This window comes from Oncorhynchus nerka, linkage group LG18, assembly GCF_034236695.1.
Source record: "Oncorhynchus nerka isolate Pitt River linkage group LG18, Oner_Uvic_2.0, whole genome shotgun sequence".
Lineage (NCBI taxonomy): Eukaryota > Metazoa > Chordata > Actinopteri > Salmoniformes > Salmonidae > Oncorhynchus > Oncorhynchus nerka.
Window position 1 is genome coordinate 58,410,069 of NC_088413.1, and position 13,169 is coordinate 58,423,237.

The 13,169-nt window shown below is 42.1% G+C and overlaps 1 protein-coding gene across 1 annotated transcript; it reads left to right on the forward strand.

Moving 5' to 3' along the window:
• Positions 1–1,724: 1,724 nt before the first annotated feature.
• LOC115146225 (serine/threonine-protein kinase Nek9) lies at positions 1,725–12,772 on the forward strand. Its single transcript, XM_029688172.2, has 23 exons — positions 1,725–2,359; positions 3,066–3,243; positions 3,452–3,507; positions 3,663–3,733; positions 3,897–4,002; positions 4,688–4,819; positions 4,982–5,092; positions 5,298–5,362; positions 5,499–5,549; positions 5,640–5,832; positions 5,944–6,088; positions 6,274–6,474; positions 6,636–6,682; positions 6,864–7,025; positions 7,144–7,252; positions 7,452–7,613; positions 9,327–9,494; positions 9,588–9,647; positions 9,799–9,983; positions 10,084–10,245; positions 10,332–10,436; positions 10,618–10,671; positions 10,819–12,772. Exons 1-23 carry the CDS (start codon positions 2,177–2,179, stop codon positions 10,990–10,992), a joined length of 2,880 nt encoding a protein of 959 aa, XP_029544032.1. The 5' UTR covers positions 1,725–2,176; the 3' UTR covers positions 10,993–12,772.
• The last annotated feature ends 397 nt before the right edge of the window (positions 12,773–13,169 follow it).

A 13,169-nucleotide genomic window follows, 5' to 3' on the forward strand; every position in this document is an offset into this window, starting at 1 on the left:
CAAACATATATCTGCCATATTGGGTAGTCAACAGAAGTCAGAAATAGCATTATAAATATTCACTTACCTTTGATGATCTTCATCAGAATGCACTCCCAGGAATCCCAGTTCCACATTAAATGTTTGATTTAGTTCGATAATGTCCATCATTTATGTCCAAAGAGCTACTTTTGTTAGCACGTTTGGTAAACAAATCCAAAGTCATGAAGCGCGTTCCCTAGTTGCAGACGAAATGTCAAAAGTTCCGTTACTGTCCGTAGAAACATGTCAAACGATGTATGGAATCAATCTTTAGGATGTTTTTAACATAAAACATCAATAATGTTCCAACCGTAGAATTCCTATGTCTGTAGAAAAGCAATGGAACGAGAGCTAACTCTCTTGTGACCGCGCCTCAGAGCCTGTGGCACTCTGCCAGACACCTGGCTCAAACAGCCCTTATGAGCCCACACTTCACAGTAGAATCCTCAAACAAGTTTCTAAAGATGGTTGACATCCAGTGGAAGCCTTAGGAAGAGCAACATAACCAATATCCCACTGTGTATTCAATAGGGGCTGGGTTGAAAATCGACAAACCTCAGATTTCCCACTTCCTGTTTGGATTTATTCTCAGGTTTTTGCCTGCCATATGAGTTCTGTTATACTCACAGACATCATTCAAACCGTTTTTAGAAACTTCAGAGTGTTTTCTATCCAATACTAATAATAATATGCATATATTAGCAACTGGGACTGAGGAGCAGGCCGTTTACTCTGGGCACCTTTCATCCAAGCTACTCAATACTGTCCCTGCAGCCATAAGAAGTTTTAACAAATGCGCTCCTGTAGGCCCCCCGCGCACATTCGTCCACTCACAAAGTAATATCAGCACCCAAACCCCAACAGTGCACTGATGAATGGAAAGACATATCTGTTACAGAAGACCTAAGTATATTGTAATAACATTCTATGATAGTCATTAGGCCTACACTAGCCTGAATTGATGCATCCTCTGTTGTCTAGGCTCTCATCTCCGCCTTGTCTGGGAGCGTCTCAGCCAAATATCTCTGCCTTGTCAAAATATAAGTGTTCTCCTCAAACCACAACACAATTTGGTGCGTATACCACCACCTGGTTTCGAGTCAATTCGCACATTTTTAAAGGGCCTGAAATGCCGTAATGATAAATTATGGTGTAGCCTATAGATTTTGGGGCATGTTGTGTGGCTCACGTTTAACCGGTACCGCGTACCTCCACTATTTATTTTGCTGGGAAGCCATACAGGACCGTCCCGCCTTACTTTCACCCATTACCATATTATGAACGCAGCATAACTAACTTGAGTGTTTCCGGGTACTAGCCTATGTAAAAGAGAACACATTATATTGTCAAGATAGTCAACTAACCACTCTGACAATGGAAATACATGTTCGCAAAAGCGGACGGCAGGCGGAAGGGGCGAGCTCAAGCGTGAACATTCTAGCCAATGAGAGGGGAGATACGCGTGTGAACAACGGAGACACCGATATAAAATATATTTTTATCAACTTATATCAGTACATTTGTAACAACCTAAACATTACGAAACTTATATTCGATCAAATAAGACTCACGTAGTAAATTAGCAATTACTTTTTTTGTTGAAGAAATTCGACACTCTCGTAGACTTCCATTCAAAAAATCCTGACTTGGTCTGATAATTGCTGTATTCCTGCGAGGACAGATTTTGGGTGGAGTTGAGCCTCTCGCTTCGCCTCTCCATCTTTGCCTATGCATGGACATGGAAAAGATGGACTCCTTATTGCGCTGTGGCACAGTCTAGTGTGCGGTACTGTCAGCTTCCTAAATGTAAAGTTAGTAAAGTGGGTAAACTGCAGACAGTAGACAACTTAGTAACGATTATCAGATCAGGAGAGATGGTTATTGTAATACTGCGCATTAACGTTAACGTCCAAAGGTTTCGAAGGAGACTAGGCCAAAAGATTTCCTGGTAACTTGGTAACTGTAGCTAGCAAATCAACAACACTTGTGCAACTCAGTTGCACGCTATTGCTGCTGCTTAATATTCTGTGCAGCAGCCTAGCCTACTCCTAGCTTGAACTCTACTCCCCGAAATTGGATTTTAAGGAAATATATTTTACGAGTTTGTTTACGAAATTCATTTGTAAATAGTTGGCGAGCTTTACTTATACTCAAAATGTCACTTGAAGACTACGAAAGGCATTACGCCTCGATATATTCAGATTCTGGGAGTGAATCTGTCGCCAGTGGGCGATCGACGTCAGTATACAGCGGCGAGGAAGAAAAGTTACATTACATTCCAATCCGTATCCTTGGAAGAGGGGCATTCGGCGAAGCAACCTTATACAGACGAACAGAGGTAAGCAGGTTAAGATCTACTTCTATAATTCTTGGAGAGATCCCAGGAATATGCTAGTGTGTGTCACTGCCACTGTTGTACACACACACACAGTTTTGTTAAGACCTATTAGGCCTGTTTATTAGTGATCTACAATAGCTTCCCCCAGCATGCTGTGTGAATCTCTCACCAAACATGGCCAGTAGCCTCTGAGACAGTCTACTTTAGTTTTCATACCCCAGTGGGAAATGCTTGCATGAGAGCAAGATTTATTACATTCTCAAGCCATTTGACAAAACTGCCATTATCCTCGTAACTTTGCACAACTAGAGCAATGTTTAAGGACAAAGTATGGTTTGTATTTATATGAAAACAGCAGGAAATCGACAACCTTTTGTAAAGGTTAAACCTTTTAGTTTACTTGCTGAAATAACAGTTTGTTTGATTAGAGCCTAAATCATGTATAGTACATTATTAGGGATATACCCTGTTTTAGCATCTGTTATTATTATCTTATTATTATCATATTACATTTTCTATTAGCAGTAGCACACTAGAAAAATAAAAGGAATACAGTTCATTTTGTTTAACTTTGAGGAGGCCATTGCAGTAAAGTTGTGCTGCCTGAGGTCTCTCAGAGTGTTGTTTGTTTTAGCCTTCACAGTGAAAGTCTTTCTGATCTCGAACTGACCTTTCTCTGTCTGTTCCCTGTCTTATCGATCTACAGGACAACTCTCTGGTGGTGTGGAAGGAGGTGGACTTGAACTGCCTCTCAGATAAAGAGCGTAAGGATGTGACAAACGAGATCAGCATCCTCTCCATCCTACAGCACAACAACATCATAGCCTACTTCAACCATTTCATGGACAAGGACACTCTTCTCATTGAGCTTGAATACTGCAATGGTGAGATATGGCAGCATCTTATCACTGGGAGTTGGTGTATGGAATACTTTTGGGATATTAAAGATGTATTATGAAATGTCTTTATTCAACATAATATTTTGTGTGATAGGATAATGATATTGATATTGGCTCAACTGAAATATGATTGCCCCAATTGTCTGGCATTTACAGTAACAATAGAAAAAAACAACTGTCTTTTCAATTTCAGGAGGAAATCTTTATGATAAAATCAACCAACAGAAGGGGAAACTCTTCACTGAGGAGGTATGAAAATTAAACCCAACATGTTGTAAGAGTGTATTGACACATAATGACACATAATGGCTCTGACTTTGCCCTAGTTAGGAACAATGGTGAACATTCAACTTAATCTTTTCCTCACCAGTTTTTAATATCTTAAACATCTTAAATACTCCCAGGTTGTCATATGGTACCTGTACCAAGTCGCCTCTGCAGTGGCTCACATTCATAAGGCTGGTATCCTGCACCGGTAAATACCAGGGTTGGGTCCGGGCTTTACTCCTTTATTGTGCTACAATATGCTTTGATTATGAGTATTGTATGTAAGCTGTGTTGGTTATTAATACAACAGTCCCCATTGTTTGATCTGGTCACTATTTTATTTTTTGACCTACTTTATTCTTCTCTTGAAGGGATATCAAGACGCTGAATATCTTCCTAACTAAAACCAACCTTATTAAGTTGGGTGATTACGGGCTGGCTAAGAAGCTTGACTCACAGTTTGCCATGGCTGAGACTGTAAGTTACATTGAAGTATTAACCTGGAAAGCTGCGCTGGTCTGTTTTACGTTGACCAAGCAGATCTCAGATCTCACAGTCATTATAGTTACTACAGAGATTATTACAGAGCTATTACGGAGTGTATGCTGATCACATTCAGTTAACAGATTTGGTGGGCAGACTGAGCACTCAACCAAATCAAGACTTGAGAGCAGTGTGGTTGTTCTGTCCCTTTGTGGGCATGGTCTACATGTCTCTCCCTGAGTGTACCTAAGACTGCTGTATCTGTAGTCAGCTTCATCAATTGATGTTCACTCTGCCACAGGGACATGACTTCTGTATGATGGAGGCAGTCGTCAGAAAAGGCAGCAGCGAGTGTGCAGCTAATTGTCTGTTGTGACCTTGAGCAGAGAGCATATGTCATAGAGTATATTATGAGGCTGCGCATGTCTGCTGCTTTGAATATAAATAGCTTTCATTGCAATACCCTTTTAGAATCCATGGGAATATGAAATATTTTGTCAGAACAATTGAATGTTTTACTGTGCATATTTGTCATACCCATAGTTTTGCAATTCTTTGATTAGGACTCACTCAAGCTATTTTTATTTGCAAGTGTTTTGTGCATATTCACATTTAGTTTTGTGTAAGGTATAGATAACATCTAAGTTACTTTTTTGTGCATTTTCCTGTATAAATCTAGTGTGTAGGAACCCCATACTACATGTCTCCTGAACTGTGTCAAGGTGTGAAGTACAACTTCAAATCAGACATCTGGGCTATGGGCTGTGTCATTTTTGAAGTATTAACTCTGACCAGAACATTTGATGCTACGGTATGTGCCCTGCTTATCTTTTACCCCCATTGTCTAATTGATACACATTTGCCTGCTATTATCATTTGTTCTAATGTTAAATACACGGCATTGGCTGATTATGCTCTGTTGATGTCACTTTAATGCATTTCCGGTTGACGGTTGCTGCTTGTGTCCATGTAGAATCCGCTGAACCTGTGTGTGAAGATAGTGCAGGGAAACTGGACCATGGAGGTCAACTCTGATGTGTATTCCTCGGCGCTGATCAAGCTGGTGTACGAATGCTTAGATCAGGTGAGGAACCCGTCAGCAATGTGTACGGTATACTGGCATTTCAGTCTTTCATGGCTGTCATCGTCAGTGCGATAGAATGTAGCATCACCCTAAGCATACATTGTATGTAGGGAATCAGTTGATGTACGATATTACCACACATTTTCTACATGGAGAAATATGTGTGATGGATGGTAAATGTAATGTAAGATACATTGATTTGCAGGATCCAGAAAAGAGACCCACTGCTGAGGAGATTCTGGACCAGCCAATCATCTCCTGCCGCAAGCAGTGAGTCTGGTGAATGGGAGAGAGAATGTGGTGGGATGTCTGAAAGATTGAGAAGATTGTGTGATTGTTCAAATAGGTGTAGAGACGTCATCAAAACTGCTGTTTTCATTGTGTAAACAACCTCTTTTTGTTTCAGGGAGCTTGAGGACAGAGTTGCCTTGCTGAACTCAGCAATGAAAAAACCAAAGTATGTTGAACACATTCTCACCTAATCATGTAAATGTGGTATTTGTAAGATGATTTTGTTTAATTAAGATATTTTGTGACTTGTCTATAGGTTGAGCACTGTGACTGAGAGCCCTGTTGCTGTAGTGACAACACGCTCTAGGGAGGTGTATTTCTGGGGAGGGGGAAAGTTCACACCCCAGAAACTGGATGCCTTTAAAGGAGGCAGCGGTGCCCAGCATGTTTGTGCAGGGGAGACCCACTTTGCTGTGGTTACCGTGGAGAAAGAGCTGTACACTTGGGCTGTGAGTACCATGCTGTTCCTTTAAGTCCAGGGCAGAAAATACATTACAAGAACTTTAAAGTTGTTTTTGTTGATTAAACATGTGCTCTTTGATGTCCTGCTTCCATTTTAGAGTGTCCAAGGCGGGGCCAAGATGGTGGGCCAGCTGGGCCATGGAGACCAGGCATCGTACCGGCAGCCACGCAAGGTGGAGAGGCTCCAGGGAAAGGCCATCCGTCAGGTCGCGTGTGGAGCAGATTTCACCGCCTGTATCACTGGTGAGTTGTGTGTCTGTGTGGAGCACTACTTCTGTGCCAGTAGAATAGGATGTTAACAAATGGAGGGCTCTGTTGTTGTTTTTTAACAACAGAGATAAACAATTCAGACAGCAATTTGCAACCCTGTGTCATACAATACAATTTGGTCTTGTTTGACGACATGCTGTTGATGTGTTTGGTTTCAGATGAGGACCAGATGTACATGTTTGGTTCTGACTACTACGGCTGTATCGGAGTGGAGAACGAGCAGGGCATGGAGGTGCTAGAGCCCGTGCTGTTGGATTTCTTTGAGGAGCGACCTGTCAGGCAGGTGTCCTGTGGGGACAACCATGTGGTTGTGCTGACCCACAGTGGAGATCTCTACTCCTGGGGCTGTGGAGAGCATGGTATGTACCAGAGCATTGATACTGAGCAACAAGGTAGTACTTCATGTCTACCACCATGCCTCTCTCAAGCTCCATATCCTTTCCGTTGTCCCCCCTTATCTTGGCCAGTAGATGGCGCTAAGATGATGCGGAACATAATTCATTTAAGTTATTTTCCTCAGGGCGTCTTGGCCTGGACTGTGAGGATGACTTTAACTCACCCATGCAAGTAAGATCCTGCCCTTTCATTTTCAGCAGAGAGCTTGAACACATATCATGTAAACATGCTTATGGAGAAAGGGGCAATGACGTCTCAATTTTATTGTCGAGACAAATGAATGGAAATGTGTTTGAGTCCACTGTTTAAATCAGTAGGAAGCATAATGTTGTGTATCGTCTGGCGTTCACAGGTGGAGATCCCCAAAGGAGCCATTATCTCATCCGTGTCCTGTGGCCTTGACGGAACCTTTTTCCTGACAGAGTCTGGCAAAGTCCTGGCCTGTGGGAACAACGATCTGAACAAGCTGGGTCTGAACCTGGGAGTCTCTGGCCTCAAAAACCTTCCTGGAGAGGTACAGCACCACATTCCTCATACCAAGATCCACTCACAGGCTCTTCTCATTCCTTTAAAATAAGGAATAACACCAGTAATGGTGGAGAATTGAAGTTTTCCTCCTTTTCCAATGTCAGGCCTACCAGGGGATTCCATACACCACCACACTCACTCTGGTCAAGCAACTGGCCAGGTATAAGATCCAAATCATTTCAGCTGGGAAGACTCACACTGCTGCCATTGACGGTACAGCGACCAGACTCTCTCCTGTCTCTTTCCTTGAGCCCACAATTATTATATATATATTTTTTTACATTTTAGTCATTTAGCAGACGCTCTTATCCAGAGTGACTTACAGTTAGTGCATTCATCTTAAGATAGCTAGGTGGGAAGTATATTGATTTTTATATCAAAACATGGTTCTGATTGAACTCTGACTTTGCAGAACGTGGGCGGCTGATGACCTTTGGGTGCAACAAGTACGGTCAGCTGGGTGTAAAGGACTTCAAGAAGCACCAGGGTGTCCAGCTGCTGTTGGGGTCTTTCGGGGGGAAGGTGGTCAGCAAAGTGTCTTGTGGAGATGGCTTCACCATCGCAGCCACGAAGGGTCAGAAACACAACTAAACTTGAACATTCTCTGTTGCAGCATGTTGTTGTCATATACTGTTCAGTGTTTACAGTGCATTGACTTTTTCCACATTTTGTTACTTTACAGCCTTATTCAAAAATGGATCAAACAGCTTTTCCCCTCATCAATCTACACACAATACCCCATAATGACAAAGACATTTTAGCAAATGTATAAAAATATCACATTTATCTAAGTATTCAGACCCTTTACTCTGTACATTGTTGAAGTACCTTTGGTACAGAGCATAAACACTACAAGTTTGGCACACCTGTATTTGGGGAGTTTCTCCCATTCTTCTCTGCATTCTTCTCTTCTCAAAACCTGTCAGGTTGGCTGGGGAGCGTCGCTGCACAACTATTTTCAGGTCTCCAGAGATTTTGGATCAGGTTCATATCCAGGCTCTGGCTGGGCCACTCAAGGACATTCAAAGACATGTCCCGAAGCCACTCCTGCGTTGTCTTGGATGTGTGCTTAGGGTCGTTTTCCTGTTTGAAGGTGAACCTCCGTCCCAGTCTGAGGTTCTGAGCACTCTGGAGCAACTTTTCATCAAGGATCTCTCTGTACTTTGCTCCGTTCATCTTTCCCTTGATCCTGACTAGTCTCCCAGTTCCTGCAGCTGAAAAACATCCAAACAGCATGATGCTGCCACCACCATGCTTCACCGTAGGGATGGTGCCAGAGTTCCATTTAGGTTTCATCACCAGAGAATCTTGTTTGTCATAGTCTGAGAGTTCTTTAGGTGCCTTTTGGTAAACTCCAAGCGGGCTGTCATGTGCCTTTTACTGAGGAGTGGCTTCCGTCTGGCCTCTCTACCATAAAGGCCTCATTGGTAGTGCTGCAAAGATGGTTGTCCTTCTGGAAGGTTCTCCCATCTCCACAGAGGAACTCTAGAGCTCTGTCAGAGTGACCATCGGATTCTTGGGTCACCTCCCTGACCAAGGCTCTTCTCCCCCGATTGCTCAGTTTTGCCGGGCTGCCAGCTCTAGGAAGAGTCTTGGTTGTTCCAAACTTTTTAAGAATTATGGAGGCCACTGTGTTCTTGGGACCTTCAATGCTGCAGACATTTGTACACTTCTCAAGATCTGTGCCTCGACACAATCTTGTCTCGGAACTCTATGGACAATTCCTTCGACCTCATGTCTTGGTTTTCGCTCTGACATGCACTGTCAACTGTATAGACAGGTGTGTACATTTTCAACTCATTAAATTTACCACAGGTGGACTCCAATCAAGTTGTAGAAACATCAAGGATGATCAATGGGAGCTCAATTTTCGAGCCACATAGCAAAGGGTCTAAATACTTATGTAAATAAGGTATCTGTTTTTTATTTTTAATACATTTGAAAAAATGTTTAAAAACCTGTTTTTGCTTTGTCATTTTGGGGTATTGTGTGTAGATTGATTTGGTAAAAAAAATATGTTTATCCATTTTAGAATAAGGCTGTAACGTAACAAAATGTGGAAAAAGTCAAGTGGTCTGAATACTTTCCGAATGCACTCTATTTTTTTTTTTTTTTTCTTGCTTTATTCTGTTAGCTGGGAGTCCTCTGACCTACATGAGTAGGACTCAAAATTATGGAGAATACTGGTAGCACCTCAGGAACAGGATTCCTGTTTCCAGGTGCTGGAAGGATGGATATTGGCAAATTATCTGTGGACCAATAGATTATTTCTCTCTGATCCTTTCAGACAATCAGATCTTTGCCTGGGGAAACGCAGGAAATGGACGCCTGGGAATGCCCGCTGACAAGGGCTTTGGCTCGGAGGTTTGCCCTGCTTTACCACGACCCATTTTCGGCTCCCTCCACCATGTGCCAGACCTCTCCTGTCGCGGCTGGCACACCATTCTCATCATGGGTTAGCCACTAGCCACTTACCTCTGTTCTAACACCAGCTAATCATTTGTTGAAAAATACAGTTGAGATTGATTGATTCTGTTCTCTGTTTCAGAAAAGGTTCTCAATTCTAAAACTATACGCTCAAACAGCAGTGGACTTTCAATTGGCTGTGGTAAGTAAGATGGCCATGGTCTCTCTGGTTACATTATCCCTCCCTCCCTGGTTACATTACATTCACAATGTGAACATGTACAAAGTTTTATACCAGTATGGTAATGTACTGACCATGTGGTGTGTCCTGGTGTTTGTCGGTGCACACTAAGGGCTAGGCCAAGCCTCTACCACAACTGTGGATCTGGAGAGTGAGCCAGGCTCAGAGACAGGGCTGCGTGAAGGGGGCCTGGGGGGCACTAAGGAGGCCGACACAGACGAGCGACGCATCGAGACCTCCATGATGTCTATAACGAACCAGACCGGCGACAGCTCCTGCCCCTTCTGGCTGCGCAAGGTTTGTAATCAAAACCACAAAGCATAATGAAAGCCAAAACAGAGAGGGTTATGGCCACTGAATGTTGTTTGTGTCCCTCCCTGTCCATCTTCCCTAACAGGAGCTCCAGGATGCAGAGTTCATCCCGATGCCAGAGGATTTCAGAGGCTCCATGCCTGGCCCAGTGGCTCCTTCTTTCCCTGAGAGCGTTACACTGCCTTACGAGGAGCTGCAGGAGCTGAAGGCTGCAGCCGCTGCTGCCGCCACTGAGAAAGAGCTCCCGGTAATGACCACCGCATGTCTGGATCCTCGATACTTGACTACATCCCCATGCCAATGCCTCAACCTAACCAAGTGTTGTTTCTTTAGACTGCTCGTATGGGCTGTGACAGGGTCAATGGGTTTGAGGAGGCAGGAGCCTGTAAGAAAGGGGAGGCGCCAACTTGCTGCAGAGGAAGCAGTGAGGTAGCACAGGTATGTGCAAGATAAGCCCTTACACACATTGTAACAGCACAAGACTGCACCAGACAGTAGTCTGTGAACATACCGCAACAACTACAGAGACACACAGAACAAACACGAGCAGCTGCGATATGTTCCCAGACTACTGTCTGGTGCAGTCTTATGCTGTTACAGTTGCTATTTTCTTTTACAGTTGCGAGAGACAGTCAGTCGTCAAGAGGCAACCATCCAGTTGTTACAGAAGCAGGTAAGCGTTACTCACTACAGACTGTCTAGCACCTGTGAGCAAAGTTGTGTAGTAACACCGAGTCGAGTCCCTATTCTGTAAAACCGCTCAAATCCATTGCTATGCAGACAGATAAGTGTTATCAAGTGTTGTTCTCTATGATAACAGTTCAGTGATCAGCTCAAAGAGAACGAGAGACTCTGGACAGCAATCAACCGTCTGACACTGCGAGAGGCAGGAACTGAAAACAACTGCAACCACCAATCCGGTCACAGGCCTGTGGAAGGACAGGGAGGAGCCTCCAATCATGACGGGGACAGATCTGATGGGGCAAATCCGTGAGAGAAAAAAAACGGAATCTGTGCTATACTATGCAGTGAGTGGTGGTGGCTCTGTGCAGTTAAGTCCATCCAAACAGGTCCTGTAGATGGAGTGGCTTGGCCATATTGAGAAGAGGAATATGTTAGCAAGCCAGTTCCATTGGTGAACGGCAGGGAGAAGTAGGTTTAAGAAATTACTAAAGGGATGAATAGTCTGAGAGTCAATTGTGTTCTCCTTAACTAGGAACAGCTAGCTGATTAATGGATGCCCACTGACCTCATCCACTTGCAAGAGAGGTCTCGCTTCTTTTCACATTGCGTTACATCATATTTCTTCGATATAATCCAATCTGCATGATAACGTATAAATATACATGAGAGATACCCTGTATGAACACTTTCATGTTGTAAGTCATAATTAAGTGACAGTGACAGGAAAAGGCCTACAGCAACTGATCTGCTGTGATCTGGACACAGACAGACTGACATCTTGGCTTGATTCAACATTAAGCAACCAACTTCTTGCAGTGTTATGTAGGCTAATGTGAAATATGAGTAAATACTTTGGTAGTAATGATAATGTTGTCACTGACTGACTACTGTCAACTGAGGTCTAGGATTGCGTTTTGTCCCACATTTGAATTGATGATCACAAATGGGCACAGCTTACTGTAGAGAGAAGGTCGTTTGGTTTTCTTCCATTGTTTTTGATATATATATCCTCCTGTTTTATCTTGCAGTTATTTCTTGTGGTTATTAAAACCAATGTGAATTTAAAGTACTGCGTTTTTTGCTCATTCCTCTGGAAAGCCCTGAGCCCTATTTTTGATAACCTACCAATGTTCTTCATATGTGATGCTGTTCTAAACAAAATACTAAATACTAACTAAAAGGCATATCGAATATAGCCTTAGAAAGATATACCAGATATAGTATATTTTATATTACATTTACCAAAGATGTGTTTAGTTTGAACATTTAAGTATTTACAATGTTGTGTCTTTCATGAACAGCTTGCTATACTGTATCTGCAAAAATGCCATGTGAAATGTGAGGTTCACTTTTCAAACTACTGATTCATTATAGACAATCACTTGTCTTTTTATTGCCTTAAGATGATAACCTTGAATTTGTTTGAACTAGTATTTAAAGTGGAGGAAATTAACCATCAAATTGCAATCTTCCTTCTGTAATACTTAATGTCATGAGAACAGTTCTAGAATTTGAGAAAAGCTTGTCTTCGTAAACTTCATGGTAATACTGTCTTTTTTTCTATGACGTTTTTCCTGTTTTTGAGTATTCGTTTAATCATAATTTTTTACACTATTTGTGAAAAGTGTAATATTCAGATTTGGTGTATTTCTTTACTCTGGGTGGTGTGTGTATGTAAGGTTTTAAGTATCCTTTACCAATGGCTTATAAGCTTGCAACTCTTTTGGTTAGTTTGCAGTTTATTGATACAGTACAACACTGGTGGAATTTTCTTTGTCCATGCAAGAGAAAAATATGTCCCTATTCGTTAGTGCTTTTGCATACTCTTTAAACCAAAGATTGTGTTGTGATGAATTGTGCACAAAATATAAAACAAAATGCGCCTTTAGAATAGGATATGCATTTTATACAGTTTGTTTGATGCTGATATTATGCCTATACTGTGTTTATTTTTGCAATCCATTGTTTCAATGGCTTATCTGACCCTATACAATTGAGTGGGTGTAAGATGTTACAGTTGTCTAACTTTCCACCATTCACAGAGGAACCTTTGTTTTATGCTTCATGTAAAAAATAAAAAATACAAACCATTTTGGTCTAATGAATTCAATGTTGAACCAAACACTGCAGACAAAGCTAAATACACTGCTCAAAAAAATAAAGGGAACACTAAAATAACACATCCTAGATCTGAATGAATGAAATATTCTTATTAAATACTTTTTTCTTTACATAGGTGAATGTGCTGACAACAAAATCACACAAAAAGTATCAATGGAAATCAAATGTATCAACACATGGAGGTCTGGATTTGGAGTCACACTCAAAATTAAAATGGAAAACCACACTACAGGCTGATCCAACTTTGATGTAATGTCCTTAAAACAAGTCAAAATGAGGCTCAGTAGTGTGTGTGGTCTCCACGTGCCTGTATGACCTCCCTACAACGCCTGGGCATGCTCCTGATGAGGTAGCGGATGGTCTCCT

Excerpts from the sequence above, each read along its gene's own strand:
- LOC115146225 (XM_029688172.2), top strand. The coding sequence starts at position 2,177 with ATGTCACTTGAAGACTACGAAAGGCATTACGCCTCGATATATTCAGAT. Across the intron at positions 5,363-5,498 it reads ATCATCTCCTGCCGCAAGCA|GGAGCTTGAGGACAGAGTTG; the intron begins GTGAGTCTGGTG and ends TTTTTGTTTCAG. Across the intron at positions 10,246-10,331 it reads CCACTGAGAAAGAGCTCCCG|ACTGCTCGTATGGGCTGTGA; the intron begins GTAATGACCACC and ends TTGTTTCTTTAG.